The sequence below is a fragment of the Pristiophorus japonicus genome, chromosome 2, assembly GCF_044704955.1.
Source record: "Pristiophorus japonicus isolate sPriJap1 chromosome 2, sPriJap1.hap1, whole genome shotgun sequence".
NCBI lineage: Eukaryota > Metazoa > Chordata > Chondrichthyes > Pristiophoridae > Pristiophorus > Pristiophorus japonicus.
The window spans coordinates 282,159,893-282,176,256 of NC_091978.1; the positions used below are offsets into that span (position 1 = coordinate 282,159,893).

At 48.4% G+C, this 16,364-nt stretch overlaps 1 protein-coding gene across 8 annotated transcripts in view; it reads left to right on the forward strand.

Annotated features, from left to right (window-relative positions):
• Positions 1 to 16,364, forward strand: part of sh3d19 (SH3 domain containing 19) — a 213,543-nt gene that overhangs the window by 135,712 nt on the left and 61,467 nt on the right. For all 8 annotated transcript variants that reach the window (XM_070871449.1, XM_070871453.1, XM_070871455.1 and 5 more), the window contains 2 exons: positions 5,419 to 5,532; positions 5,926 to 6,029. In XM_070871449.1, the coding sequence (XP_070727550.1) occupies positions 5,419 to 5,532; positions 5,926 to 6,029 (218 nt within the window). The remainder of the gene's footprint in view (positions 1 to 5,418; positions 5,533 to 5,925; positions 6,030 to 16,364) is intronic.

Below are 16,364 nucleotides of genomic sequence, written 5' to 3' on the forward strand. Positions count from 1 at the left end.
ATTGGTTAAAATAGTTGAGGATCAATGAGGGCAAATGTTATAGCCTGGAGGTTTATTCTATTAGCATGGAGAAGTATAGAGTTTTCTTTACTTCCCTCAGTAAGTAATTTTATAGAATCTGACACAGCAAACTTTACATGATCACTTGCAAAGAGTAGTCTGAATGGCTGTTTATCTCCCAATCATACCAATTGCTGAGATTTCTAATTAATTCCACCTTTTGAAGAATAAATTTGCTGTTCCAGTAAATGAAAGAAAACTTGCATTTGTATAGTGTCTTTCAAACCCTCAGGATATCCCAAAACACTTTACAACCAATGGATTGCTTTTGAAGTGTAGTCAGTATTGTTATGTGGGGAAAATGTCAGCCAATTTGTGCACAGCAAGGTCTCACAAACAGCAAATGAATGAATGCCCAGTTAATCCATTTTTGGTGGGTTGGTTGAGGAGGAATGTCGACCTTGACATTGGAAGAACAACCTTCTATTCTTTTCGTGCCATTGCATTTTTTTACACCAACTTGAGCTGCCTCGGTTTAACTACACTTCCAATAATGCAGCACTTCATGGGCAAATCTGTAGTCGAACTTGAACCACAACATTCTGATTCAAAGACGGGAGTGCTAACAAATGAGGCAAACTGACATCTAATGTTCCCCCTAAGGTACGTGATCACGTACCTGTGGTGTATGTAGCACACAAATCTCTGACTCCACACGGTCTGGTGTAAGTCTAACTGCTGTGACCTTCATCCTTTATTGTTCAGCTCCAGAGTGCCTCCCAGGTGTGGTGGTCAGCCTTATATAGTCCTTGTTACAGGTGCTACCAGGGTTTCCCACTGCAGCGCCCTCTGTGGTGTGGCATAGTACTTACATTACATTTAAGGTACTGGGACGATACACACATCATTACATAACATCACACTTGTCCAATGGAAGGCAGGTGGGCATAGACAGTGCGTTAGTATGGTACATATTATCTGGTACATTAACTGGTTATTGACTGGTAGCGGAACCTTGATTTCCTTGTTAGCCGTTATCATTAATTGTACTTCATCCATTATTTTACTCAAATACAGTGCCCATTCAGCATAAAAAAGGTAATTCTTATTATAAATTCACTATCTCACATTAACAGAGCTCATTTTAGACTCGCTCTGCCATTTGTGGGGACCACCTCTTTGTAAGGCCCTTTTAAGACTCCCAGGTGCATTTCCTCTTTAAAGCGCCATCTTTGATGCTGGAGGATTCCACGAGGCTTCTCCTTGGGCGCCGCCATCTTTGATGCTCTGCAGCTCCGACACGAGGCCGCCGTCATCTTCTTCTCCGCCGCTCCGAATGCCCTCCGCTGTCGCAGCCTCCGCTGCCACCTGACTTGCCGCCTCTCCTGCGGCCGCACTTGCCGCCTTCCCCGCGACTACCATGGCCACCCTACGCTACCAGCTCCTCGGCGGGGCCTGCTCAACGGCCTCTTCCTCTGCGGGGTTCTTCCGAACCGCCAGCCCCTGGATCCCTCAGCACCCCGCCCGCAACGCCCCGCCGGCTCACCCCCTGCCCCCCCACTAGGCCCCTCTGTGCAGGGCTGCTTGCCTGTGGGGGCTGAGGCTGCAGGGTCTCTGTGTGAGGTCCGGGCCTGGGGCTTGCCTGTGGGGGCTGAGGCTGCAGGATCTCTGTGAGGTCCGGGCCTGGGGCTTGCCTGTGGGGGCTGGGGCTGCAGGGTCTCTGTGTGAGGTCCAGGCCTGGGGCTTGCCTGTGGGGGCTGAGGCTGCAGGATCTCTGTGTGAGATCCGGGCCTGGGGCTTGCCTGTGGGGGCTGAGGCTGCAGGATCTCTGTGTGAGGTCTGGGCCTGGGGCTTGCCTGTGGGGGCTGAGGCTGCAGGATCTCTGTGTGAGATCCGGGCCTGGGGCTTGTCTGTGGGAATTAAGGCTGCAGGGTCTCTGTGTGAGGTCCGGGCCTGGGGCTTGCCTGTGGGTGAATTGAGGCTGCAGCTCCAGCTCGGTCGGCGCTGCTCTCTGGGGACCCGGGGCATGGCAGCACCCCGGGGAGCAGCAGCCTGTGGAGGAATAAAGTCTTCCCAACTCCCACGGACCTTCCCCATCCACCTCCGGCCGAAGAGTGTCGGCCCATCGCCTGCAATGACCCACAGAGGTAAAGCGTGCGTCTCGTCCGCGTGGGATACCTGCACCATCGCTCTGCCGAGAACAGGTATTAGTTCCCTGGTGTAGGTACGCAGCTTCACCGTGACCGGGACCAGCTTGGGTCGTGCAGCTGGGTTAATCCACAGTTTATCAAAAGTTCTCCGACTCATCAACGACGGACCCGAGCCCGTGTCCACTTCCATACTCACTGGGACTCCGTTGATTCTTACTTCCCTTATCACTGGGGGCGAATCGTCGGTGCACGTATACAGTCCCAACACCTCATCTTCTTCTACCTGCTCCTCGCTGAGCAGTGGATCATCCCTCATCTCCTCAGCCACATGGTGAGTCTGATTTCTTTTACACATACGCTGAAGGTGGCCTTTAACGTGGCAGGTATTGCACGTGTACTCCGCAAACCTGCACCGGTGAGCCCCATGGCTTCCTCCACAACGCCAGCATGGTGCTGCTTGATTGGCCCCCCTCAGCGAACTCTGAGCTCCAGGATCCCGAGGTCCGTGCTCTCTGCCCCGGGCAGAGCCACGTTCTGCAGTTTTGTCCGTGGTGGGCGCTATCCTGTGGACAGTGCCTGCCGGGTTCGAGACTGTGTGGATTATTTGCTTGGTGCTGCAAGTCGAGGTCATATGTGCCCGGCTGATGGTGATGGCCTTTGTCAGAGTGACTGTGGGTTCCGTGGCCAGCAGCTTGTGAAGGAGGCCCTCGTGGCCAATCCCCATAACGAAAACGTCCCGCAAAGCCTCGTCAAGGTGTGCCCCAAAATCACACGGCGCCGCGAGTCTCCTGAGGTCCGCAACATATTTGGTGACATCCTGGCCCTCAGGTCTGCAGTGATGGTAAAATTTGTATCTGGCCGTGAGGATGCTCTCCTTCGGTTTCAACTGGTCACGAATGAGTTCAGTCAGCTCCTCGTATGACTTGTTCCTGGCGCTCCCGGGTGCCAGCAAATCCCTGACGAGACAGTAAACCTCATCTCCACAACTGGAAAGCAATATCGCCTTACGCTTCTCTCTCATTGCGTATGTGTCCTCCGTCAGGTCATTTGCTGTGAAGTAGTACTCGAGCCTTTCCGTAAAGGCCTCCCAATCATTGCCCACGGTAAAATCCTTTAGCGAGCCCAGAGTAGCCATGGTTGCGTGGAGTTCGTCCGCTTCCTCGTTGCCAATGTGGTGTATGTAGCACACAAATCACTGACTCCACACGGTCTGGTGTAAGTCTAACTGCTGTGACCTTCGTCCTTTATTGTTCAGCTCCAGAGTGCCTCCCAGGTGTGGTGGTCAGCCTTATATAGCCCTTGTTACAGGTGCTACCAGGGTTTCCCACCGCAGCGCCCTCTGTGGTGTGGCATAGTACTTACATTACATTTAAGGTACTGGGACGATACACACATCATTACATAACAGTACCAATCGGGAGTTCCCGCACAGGCTGCTCACTAGCTGCTGCCGCAGGAAAAGATGCTACGCATCAAAATTAAAGGGACCGTGCACCAAAAACAATTAGAGGCAACATTGCTGACATTTAAAGCAGAAAATGACTGTGTCCAGTACTTGTGTTGAGTGAAAAGGGACCTGATCAGTAACTTTGTGATTGAAGTGCTGTTTTGACCCTGTTTATAGAAACATAGAAAATAGGTGCAGGAGTCGGCCATTTGGCCCTTCGAGCCTGCACCACTATTCAATAAGATCATGGCTGATCATTCCTTCCGTACCCCTTTCCTGCTTTCTCTCCATACCTCTTGATCCCCTTAACCGTAAGGGCCATATCTAACTCCCTCTTGAATATATCCAATGAACTGGCATCAACATGTATAACACTTCTCAAAATTGGATCCTGCAGACGAGTGCCATTTTTTTGATATGTAGAATATAATACTCCTTTGCCATGTAAAGTTCCCCATTAGCAATTAATCTGTTCCCAAGCCTCTTCAGCTTTATGGCCCACTGCTTCAAGGTAGATGAGAATGATCCAGGATGGTTCCTTCAAATTCCTTTCCTCCTTTCACTTGGGATTAATTGCCCGGTTTCCACTTAATGCCTTTATTGTAATTAATAAGTCATAAGAGGGAAATTGCAGACATGCAGACATGAAGCCATAAACCACGATCTCATGGAGCACTTTATGCATAACTTTAGACACTCTGCTATACATAATTCCAGTAATCTTTAAGCATTAGTTACAGTATGGCCTAGAAATTTCCTTTCCTGGCCCAGTTGCTCCCACTTCCTATCGCCTTTCGCCACTCACCTGAAGGCCCCTGCTGACCTCGCAGTGGCCCGATCTTCTATTCCGCTTCGCCAGTGAGCTGCCTGTTCATGTCCGTAGTTCACCAGCTCGATGATAATGAGGCCTGAGGCCCAATATTGGATGCGTCTCAGTCCTCGCCAATCAGGTGCAGGGATTGTTTCCTGCCCTCCCCTCACACACACAAAAATGGACACACTTAAATTTCTAGGCCTGTATAATATAAACAATGAACAAAAGTCTTGGACACTTAATTATTAAAAAATTGTATACTTGTTTGAAGACCTAAACCTGCAGGAATCAAAAGAACAGTGATTTCCAAGGTTGTGAGTTTGAACCCCATTTCGTAACTTGAGTGCATAAACCAGGATGACACTTCAGTGCAATACTGAGGGGGTGCTGCACAGTCAGAGGTACCAACTCTAGGATGAAACCTTAAACTGAGGCAACATGTATGTTCAGGTGGACAGAAATGTTCCCACAGTCCTGGCCAACATTTATCGCTTGATCAATACCACTGAAACAAGCTAGCGGGTTATTTATCTCCTTGCTGTTTGCGGGACCTTGCTATGTGCACATCGGCTGCTGCATTTGCCTACATTACAACAATGATTATACTTCCAAAAGTAATTCACTGATAGTAAAGCACTTTGAGACATCGCAAGCATGTGAAAGACAACATATAAACTATTTTTTTGTTTGTTTATCTCTTGTCTTTATCTCTTGCTTCCCCTCCCCCTTTTTTTCTCCTTGTTCACTTTTTCATTTTCTTTTCCTTTTTCTTTTTGTTCTTCTTTCCTCCCATCCTTTCATTCATTCTTTCTATAATGAACTACCATTCATTACTGTATTGTTTGCTGTATTTGTTCTAAAATTATTCCAGTCTATCACCAACTTTAAAAAAAAACATACTACTGGTTGTACAAATGTGTGATCAGCATTTTAGTGATTTAGAAGATGGTGACAAGTTCAATACTAAATAGTTAACACCATCCCTATTTTATTTTCTGTCCTAACAGATCCTTTTCAGACTTTACCTAGAGGTCAGACGGCACCCACAGATACTACACCAAGTCGGCCACCTTTATTGCGTAAACCAACAGTAATTCGCATACCTAACAAACTAAGTAAAAGTAAGTGTTCTTTGTTTTGTTTGTTGGCATGTTTGAGGCTTTTTAATTTCTCTCCCTGTCCAGAAGCCTTTGTGCGACAAGTTTAGGATTGCCACCTTTTGCTAAATCCAAAACCAAATAGAGGCAGAGGAAGGATGCGATCATAGCTTGTGTTCTTGTTTTTTTCCCTCCCTTTAGGAGAAATGCTTGGCACCTTCCCAAGTGGATCACCATTCATTGAAAAAAAATTAAGAAGTCTCCTATACCATTTCAGTGGGGGAGAATGCAATTCATAGCATTTCTGTATCTAATTATTTTATATTTTGACTCGATACCCAGCTTACAAAATGTGTGTGATGTAAAGGTGACCTTTCATTATAGAATGTATATCTACTTTTTTGTTCCTTTCACCAGCATCTTCAGAAGACATTGCAAGTCCACCCCCTTTACCTGTGGAGACGCCTGTTGGTAATTTCATTGCGCAAAGGCCCAGCACTGTGCCTAAGACTGCAACTGTGGTAAGATACGAATTTCCTCCACACTGTGTCCTTTCAAAACATGCACATTTTTATGGTCATTCATAGAAGCATTTCATATTCTTGTACATGTAATGAGAAGCTGCGTGATACAGTTTATATTCAGGGGGTGGGCTGACCCAATAATGGTGAGCTATTTATGGTCATTGCCACAGTGGGAAATAATTTGTATCTCTGATCCTTCCAAATGGTACAACCAAAATACATTGTGATTTAAAATGATAGGTAGTTATAGATATTCATTTTAAATGTAATCTAAATTGATGTGTGAGTACTAATGTTACTGTGAACAGTTGGGTTCCTCCCCCCCCTAAAGTTGCTATCTCTTTTTGATACATGGTACGGTTCTATGATCACCAGCAGCTGTCCTGCAGCCTCACTGAACTGGCTGCTCTTCGCCAGTGTTCTCGCTAAGTCCGGGCAGTCATCTGCAAGGTCCGTGCAGACCACTCACCGGCTTTTATATTGTAGATACTGTGCATGTGCAAAAATTTAAATGGGCCATGCATTGGGGGGAGGCAGGCTGCGCAGGAGGAGTGCAGCATACAGGGGACATTGCTCTTCACTCCTGAGTCTAGCTAATGAGCATCAATAGTCTGCTCAGGTATGTAAGGCATCAAACCTGCCCCTAGTCTTGTCTTTCGCTGGCATCCACCCTTTTCAAGCAGGAGTCAGTAAAAGGTGTTCGGGATATTATTGCACGCTCAATACTCTCCTTTTCTGGTCTTCACATATGCCTACCTCCAATAGGGATCACTGGATAGAAGATGATGGGTTGGAAATCCATGGGAATTCTCCCAGTCTCCTAACATAACTTCAGTTGGAGACAGGTGGAATCCCTGGAGAACTGGTGTAAATGGCTGAAAAGAGACATTTGCCCCATTTCTCTGGAGGTTCCCACAGAAGAACCCCTGTGGAATTTCCAGGCCAGCGTCATGAGTGAAAACGGATGACCCTATCATTAAACACAAAACCTGTGATCCCTCTTAATAGCCTCGTGGGTAAATATGCAAGCAGTGTTGTACTGAAAATGACAGCATTGAATCTGGTAGTGATGTCTCCAATAGTCAAATATCCTGTCAATACTCCCATATGAAGAATGGCTGCTCAAACCTAGTTCTGGAGGGGTTCCAATGTCAATGAAACTCTATCCTAGCATGAGTCATGACCTTCAGGAGAGAAGTGGTGTAGGCATATTGGTATGAAAATTGGAGAAAAGAATGGAAAAATTATTCACTGGAGGTGACCTCATGCTTTAGGATATAATTACTAGCAGCCATCTGCTTTTAGCAGTGATTCTCACAAATTCACCATTAACATTCATCCAAACTGGTTCTTACCTTGCAGCAAATTATTTCTTAACTCTAATGCTGTTTAATGCCATTCAGTACAGCACAAGTTACAAATGCAAACCATCTATTTTGATAATTGGTAAGAAAGTAGGATTCACATAATGAAAGGATAAAGATTATCTTTGAGTGGCTAGGGTTTACTGGAGCTGAATGAAAACCAGTTTTAAGAGAACAGCTTGATCTCAGTGGTGGTCTAGTGCCTCAACTGAATGGAGGAAACAGTTCAAGATGCTTTTTATTATTAGACTTGCTCCTAAGTTCCAAATTTTCCGGCACAGAGTCTTGTTCAACAAGCGTGTTGATTAGGTGCAGATACCACATACCCGATTCACAATGCTCATGATTTTCTAGCCAGTATTTCTGCCAGTGTATAATTGTATTGGCTGCCTTCAGTAAAAATGGTATTTATTCTCCCCCAGCCAATCACCCTAGCTCACTCCCAGAAACTGGAAAATAGAGGGCAAGCTGAGCAGAAAACTGTTTTGAGACCTTTGGCATCTACGAGGGCAGCACCATCGTGAAACTGCTCTCCTCTTCATAAGCTCCGTCTGCAGCCATCCCCATTTCATTCCCCGCAGTCTTGCTCTGCCTCCGCCATTTGAGGCATTCTCGCTTCCTACAAATTATTCTTTTTCCTTGGACTTGTTTTCCCCCCGCCCCCCCGCCCCACACACACACACAGTTTTCCAATCCTCTGACTCAAAACCCCATATAAAGTTCACTGAAGCATGCTCCGTCTGTCACGTGGAGAAACCACTCCACTGTTGCTGTCACTGCCCCAGTTACTATTTCACTCCTGTTTCCTGCTGCCCTGGTTACTATTTCTTGCTGTCTCAGACGCTATTATTTCACCATTCATTCCCTCATTCCTTCCTCGATGACACTCCTCTTGACCTGCCTCCTATTCAAAACCAAACCACTACATTTCACAGGTATGTAGAGAGACGAGCGAAAGCTTTGAGTGTTCTCCTTAGAGCAGGAAGGTGAGGGGCAGCGTGGCGGCCCCCGACCTGCGAGAGACCATCAGCGGCAGGTCGGGGCCATAAAAGGAGTGGCGAGCGGCGGCCATGGGCAGCGTGGCGGCGTACCACGGCAAGGTACAGCGTGAGCTGGTGCAGGAGGGCGACAGCAGCGAAGAGGGACGTCACCAAGGTCCAGGTCGGTGATTGGAGCGTGGGCAGGTATAGCAGGAGCGGCGAGGTCGGGGCGAAGGAGCGGCGAGAGAATGTAGAGGGATGTGATCGGGACCCAGGAGAGGCGTGAGTTCGGGGCCCAGAAGAGGCGAGGGCCCAGGGGCAGCACGGGCCAGCCCACACTGCGATGTGTGTGTGCACTAGGCCCGTGCAGCAGAGAAGGTCTCCAGTCATCTTGGGTAATCCTTGCCACTGGACCAAGACCTAGCTCTGAAAAGACCGTGTGGTGGCTGGTGTACAACGGCCACCGCACGTTAAAAAAAAATCCACGCACAGGCATCTTCCACCCTTCAAGATGTAGTTCGGGATCTGGAATATTAGGTCTTTCATTGAAACACCTTTGAACTCATCCTTTTTTGGCGAGGAAGCAAGTCATCCTCGTTTCGAGGGACTGCCTATGATTGATTGATTGATTGATTGAGGAGCAGATTTAATAGACGTGCTCAAAATTATGAGGGGTTTTGATAAATATGGAGAGATTATTTCCACTGGCAGGTGGGTCGGTAACCAGAGGATACAGACTTAAGATAATTGGCTAAAGAACCAGAGGGGAGATAGGGAGAACTATTTTTGCGCAGCAAGTTGTGATGATCTGGAATGCACTGTCTGAATGGGTGCTGGAAGCAGATTCAATAATATAATTGAAGAAGAGGTAACATTTGCAGGGCTATGGGGAAAGAGTGGGGCTAATTGGATAGTTTGCTTTCAAACAGATGGCACAGGCATGATGGGCCGAATGGCTTCTGCGCTGTCGGAATCTATGGGCTGGATTTTCTGCTTTGTGCCTTGTTTTTCACCCCAGCGGGGTTGATAAATGGTGTTTCTGGGCTTGAAACAGGCCGTCCAGGATTTAGTGCCCAGCCGGAAGTTTCGCTAATGGTTTTGCAGTGGCGCAAAAACTTACCGCCCCGCTCTCCGTTTTGACCATCGTTATGGCGTAAATCGTCATGCAAGGCTGCACTAGCACCCCGGATGGAACTTTCAGCCCTACTCCCCATTTAACAACCGCCCCAGGAAACGACTGAGAAAAACAGGCGGTCCCAGGGTGCAGCATGTGCTATTGGCGGCATATTTAAACAGAGGCTGGAGGACCTTATATCACAGTTGTCAGTGACTGCCATGGTTGAGCGCAGAATGCTGCTTGAGGCTAGAGTTTAAAGCAACACTTTTATGTGTCGTCACACTTTGTTTACAAGATCAGTGAGAGATTTCAATGGGAGCAATATTAATTCGCCAGCGTATCATGCTGGTTGCTATCGGCAGGCGGCTTCAAGCTGGAAGAGGGTTCTTGGCCATGTTGGGCTACGGAATCGAAGAGGTCACAGATGTTTGGGGAGGAGGCCTTACCCCCCCACGGGTTTATAGAGAACACCGCTCATACCTCAGTGCGTTAGAAGGCTGCGCTTCCGAACAGAAGTGCTGACAGATATGTCAGTTCATACAGGCAGACTTGCAGCCTACCAGTGCCAACAGGACTGTGCTGCTTGTCGAGGTGACTGTGGTGATGGCCTTCTATGCCTCCGATCCGTTCCAAGCAGCAGCAGGGGACATATGCAGCATCTCTCAGCACACTGCACATTGCTGCATTCGCCAGGTTCATCATCATCATAGGCAATCCCTCGGAATCGAGGAAGACTTGCTTCCACTCCTGAAGTGAGTTCTTCCGTGGCTGAGCAGTCCAATACAAGAGCCACAGACTCTGTCACAGGTGGGACAGATAGTCGTTGAGGGAAGGGGTGGGTGGGACTGGTTTGCCGCACGCTCTTTCCATTGCCTGTGCTTGATTTCTGCATGCTCTCGGCATTGAGACTCGAGGTGCTCAGCGCCCTCTCAGATGCACTTCTTCCACTTAGGGTGGTCTTGGGCCAGGGAATCCCAGGTGTCAGTGGGGATGTCGCACTTTATCAGGGAGGCTTTGAGGGTGTCCTTGTAGCGTTTCTGCTGCCCACCTTTGGCTCATTTGCCGTGAAGGAGCTCCAAGTAGAGCGCTTGCTTTGGGAGTCTCGTGTCTGGCATGCGAACTATGTGACCTGCCCAGCGGAGCTGATCGAGTGTGGTCAGTGCTTCAATGCTGGCGATGTTGGCCTGAATGAGGACGCTGATGTTGGCGCGCCTGTCCTCCCAGGGGATTTGTAGGATCTTACGGAGGCATCGTTGGTGATATTTCTCCAGCAACTTGTCTACTGTACATGGTCCATGTCTGTGAGCCATACAGGAAGGTGGGTATTGCTTATAGCCCTGCACTATAGCCCTCTCTCTCGCCAGGTTACAAGGGCACTGTATGTATGCAGAATGGATTTCATAACGTTCCCAATGAGCAGGGACAGCCAGAATGAGAGGGCTCTAGGGTTTGGACAATTTGCAGGTTTCCCCAGGGTTCAAGGTTCAATTGACTGTACACACGTCGCCTTGCGAGCACAATCACACAATGCAGATGTCTTCAGAAACCGAAAGGGATACCACTCCTAAACGTACAGCTGATCTGTGACCACACAGTGAATGCCCACTATCCAGGGAGCACATATGATGCTTTCATTTTGCTTGAGAGCAGTGTCTCAAGAATGTTTCAGCGACAAAGACGAGGTCACAGCTGGCTGATCTGGGACAAAGGATACGTCCTGGCCACCTGGCTCATGACCCCCCTCCAGAACTCTGCCACAGAAGCCAAGCAGCGCTACAATGACAGCTATGCAGCCACCCGCAACATCATTGAACAGACAATTGGCATGCTGAAGCAGCGCTTCCGATGCCTGGATTGCTCTGGAGGCAGCCTTCAATACTCCCCTCAGCAGGTCTCCGAGTTCATTGTCGTGTGCTGCATGCTACACAACTTAGCCATCACGAGGGGACAGGCATTGCCAATGAGGATTGCAGGACCACCTCAGGAGGAGGAAGAGAAACCTGGCAAGAAACCCATACAGCAACCACCACAGCCACAGAGGAGGCAGCGTGGAGATGTGGCCGTAGCAAGAACCTTAGGTCGGCTGCTCATCATTGACCGGTTTGGCTGAATGGGAAAGGTGGGGCTGGCTATTCTACACTTGATTCTGCGAATGAGATACAAGACACCAATGGCACAGGTCAACAAACATTTTTATCGAAATGCAACATTTACAATTCTCCTCTTTCCCCCCCCCCCCCACCCACCCCAAACCCAGAACGATACAATGCTTAAAGACTATGTAAATGAACACAAGGCTGCTTCATGCAGCAACACTATTGAAGAGGAGTGCATTGTATATAGTTGTGTGATAATAATGTGGACAATGGTACAGACATTCCTGGCAATGAAGTGTTGCCAGTCCTTAATGGGTCTTTGCAAGACTTCCGCCCCCCCCCCCCCCCCCCATCCTTCCCTTCAACCCCCTTCCATGCCTGCTGCTTCTCCTCAATGAGTCCTCGGGACATACAGCAAGGCTGCTAGAGGGCTGCTGTGTTGGGGCCAGACAATGCAGACAGCTTCTGAGGACGTCCTGGACCAGCTCTTGGCCTGGAAGGCCCAGCTTTGAACTGGGGCGCCTCATGATCGGCGTGACCAGTCACAGGTGGCTGGGTTGTCAACCTTGTATGGAACATGGTTGGCGAGTGAGTGGTGGGATCTGGAATGCCATTTCCGTGGAGCCACTGACTCTCCTAACGGGGCTGGGCCTTATCAACCAGAGCCGATGTCGCCCCACAACTTGCTGGCCTGCTTTGGCATGGTCACTTCCCCAATCGACAGTGGGGAACGCAGAGAGTATGGAAGCCGACATGGACTGCATCACTTGGCCAAGCTGAAGCATAACTGGTGCCTGTGATGCGTCCGAGTCTGCGGCGTGATCAATAGCACGCGCCACACGCTCTGGATCTCCACAGGCGCTGCTGAAGGCTACCAGCCTGTGTATGGGGGCAATGATGGCCACACTGGACTCATGACTCGCTGCGACGCTGCCTCCACAACAGTGGCAGTGAGCTTGTCAATGCTCACTGGGATCCGTCCCAATACATCCATAAGCTCACAGTGCATAACTGTGGTTTCCCTGGACATTTCCACCAGTTCCAGTTCCATGTCTGCCTGACTTTGAGCAGAGCGACTTTGCCACCTCACCCTCCGGAGAGCTGGCTTGTGATATTCCAACCTGGCACTGCATTGCTGAATTCCACTGGGGCCAGGAGCCTCCAACTCCTCAAACCCTGGGAATTCAGCTTCGTCCCCAGATGAACTTAGTCCCGATGGGACAACTGGTGGGCTGTGATGCTCTGCCGTAGCAACCTCCTCTCCTCCCTTGTCGTCTCCACCATGGCCTGACATGGAGGCCTCCCTCAAGGGATACTGCACCTCTGGTTGGTCATCTGGAAGTATAAAACAATAGACGAGTGGTTAGCAGCAGTGGAGGGGGCCAGGTGACATTAGGAAAGTTGCATTGCACATGTTCATTTGAAGGGCCGCCTTAACTCCACAATATATCTCAATGCAGTATCTTGAGTCGCGCTATCCATTTACACACCTTCACTACCCGAAGGGGGCTCAGCATCACTCCCGGCAATTGCCCAAGCTGGGACTCTGATGAGGGCCGAGACCCTTTCCTCCACATCCGGATTGGTTGAGGCGGATCCCCGCAGCTGCTTCCTTCTATTATGGGAGTGTTTGGGTCTGCAAAGAGAAAATAGGAAGGGTTCAGACAGGGTTTCTCTGCTGTTGTGGCACATATGCCTACCAGAGTATAATAGGTGATACTGTGTGAATGTTATTGTTGCTTCCACTCAATCTATTTAGATGTTGGATGTGCTTCATCAGTATTTGTTCACGGGTTTGAGGCATCTAACATGGAGGCGGTAAGTGATCTTTCAGAAAGGCATAGCAGCAGTTGGAGTGTATTGCGAGGGACGATGTAAATTATAGCGTTAATGTGCATGGATCATTAAAAGCCAATGGGTGCCGAAGTAAGCCTTCATTATTATACATTGTGAAAGCCACCCCAGAGTGTTGAGAGGGACCATATGCATGACAAACTTCACATAGTGTGTGAAATTATTGTTAGAAGTCATGGAGGCACATATAGATAAAAATGGTACTCGCCCTGACGAACCTCGTAAGGTCATTAAACTTTTTTTGACACTGCCAGTCCTGGGCACAGTGTCTGCAGCAAACACCTTCTGCACCATCTCTCTCCATATTTGCTTAAACACAGGAGGCAGTGGTCTGGCTCCCCCAGAAAGATGGAGTGAGGGCCACCTCTTCTCCTGCATAGACTAAGGCCTCCCTTGCCTCCTGACTGAAGCACCTGGCACGCTGCCTTCCCTCCTGCTCCTCCACCTCAGCAGAAGTTGCTGAAGTGGGGCAGTTTATATGTGCATGCACGCAGGAAGCTGCCACGCCCTGCATTAGTGTTTGCGACCGGAAAAGAAAAAAATAATACACTGCGCATGCGCAAAATAGCCGCCTCCTTTAACGGTGAAAGTTTTGTCTTGGGCGCACAAAATTAGTCATGCAATGCCTGACTTAACGCCAACGCTGCTTCAGATGATTTTTTTGCCGAAACTTCCAGTCAAAGGCGCAAACTTTTACGCCCCGCTGCCATAATGCCACCAAATCCAAAAATCCTAAAATCCAGCACTATGATTCTGTGAAAAGCTACCTCACAATTCCTGTTTAAAAATGGGGATTTTGTACAGTTAAGTCCAAGAAAAGAGCAGGTAAGTCAGCTCGTCAAGACAATCATAGCATTGCACCACTTGTAGATATTTGGAGCACGTAATTTAGGGGAGTACTACACAGAAGAGAGAGAGATACTCTTAGGAGCTCAACACCAAAGACTGAGCAGATGGTAAGAAGGAAGACAACGAAGCTCATATATCCTCCCTTACTCGGCACCCTTGGGACCTGGCCTGTGCCGGATACGGGATTTTGCCGGATGACAGGAGGTCACGCCCCAGCCCCCGCCCCCGCCCCCAGACTAACCACGTACTGCTGACTTGGGGCACCAACAACACCCACGCAGTGTCCTCGGGCCGACCTCTTCGCCTTCCGCTGCTCGCCGACCTCCTCAGGGCCCCGACACCGCTGCTGGACTCGACCACCGCACGAAGAGACCTGGCTGCTTCAACCCAGGTCGGGTCTGCCGACGCTGGAATACTGCAAAATGGCAGGCGCTATGCAGCTCGATGGCTGCAGTTGTCTGTGAGTGTCGGGCTGTCTCCCACTCTCGGGGGCTGTGGGTATGGGGAGTCGGTGAGGGAGTGGGGAGGCAGGCACTGATTCTCTGGGTCACCAGCCATCTCACATTCGACGCTGTAGTAGATCCCGCCGCTTTCACACACAGACCCAACCCCCTGCCAGGAATGGTGCCGGACGAGGGCTGGTGCCTGATAACCTGTGTATGTATATATGTGTGTATATTCTGCTGCTGCTTGAAGATGAGAGGAGACACATAATAGAGACAGTAGGAAATGCAAAATTGAAAGCAAGATTATCTGTTATCCTTGTCACACTCCCAAATCTTACCTAGATTTCAGAGCTAATGAAAATGATCTGGAGGCGATAAAGAGCTACAGCTGAACTTTGAGAGTCTAAATCTGGAAGCCAAAATGACTAAATTAAGAGCAGAACAGACATTAAAAATATAAAGCCCAACTATCTGTCTAATGTATTTGCTTCATGGTTCTTTGCTTAAGAATTAACAGCAACACATTGCTGTTAAGAACTAGTTAGTTTATTAACAAAGGTTTAACAATCAGACTACACATTACCAGTTCATCCACTAGGCTCACAACTACATATCGATTAGTCAAATCAAATCGCACGGGGTAGCCTCGAGGAGGAATTCATAGAATGCATGCGGATTGTTTCTTAGAACAGTATGTTACAGAACCTACAAGGGAGCAAGCTATCTTAGATCTGGTCCTGTGTAATGAGACAGGAATAATAAACGATCTCCCAGTAAAAGATCCTCTCGGAATGAGTGATCACAGTATGGTTGAATTTGTAATACAGATTGAGAGTGAGGAAATAGTGTCTCAAACGAGCGTACTATGCTTAAACAAAGGGGACTACAGTGGGATGAGGGCAGAGTTGGCTAAAGTAGACTGGGAACACAGACTAAACGGTGGCACAATTGAGGAACAGTGGAGGACTTTTAAGGAGCTCTTTCATAGTGCTCAACAAAAATATATTCCAGTGAAAAAGAAGGGCGGTAAGAGAAGGGATAACCAGCCGTGGATAACCAAGGAAATAAAGGAGAGTATCAAATTAAAAACCAATGCGTATAAGGTGGCCAAGGTTAGTGGGAAACTAGAAGATTGGGAAAATTTTAAACGACAGCAAAGAATGACTAAGAAAGCAATAAAGAAGGGGAAGATAGATTACGAATGTAAACTTGCGCAAAACATAAAAACAGATAGTAAAAGCTTTTACCGATATATAAAATGGAAAAGAGTGACTAAAGTAAATGTTAGTCCCTTAGAAGATGAGAAAGGGGATTTAATAATGGGAAATGTGGAAATGGCTGAGACCTTAAACAATTATTTTGCTTCTGTCTTCACAGTGGAAGACACAAAAACCATGCCAAAAATTGCTGGTCACGGGAATGTGGGAAGGGAGGACCTTGAGACAATTACTATCACTAGCGGGGTAGGGCTCATGGGACTCAAGGTAGACAAGTCCCCTGGTCCTGATCAAATGTATCCCAGGGTATTAAAAGAGATGGCGGAAGTTATAGCAGATGCATTCGTTATAATCTACCAAAATTCTCTGGACTCTGGGAAGGTGCCGTCTGATTGGAAAGCAGCTAATG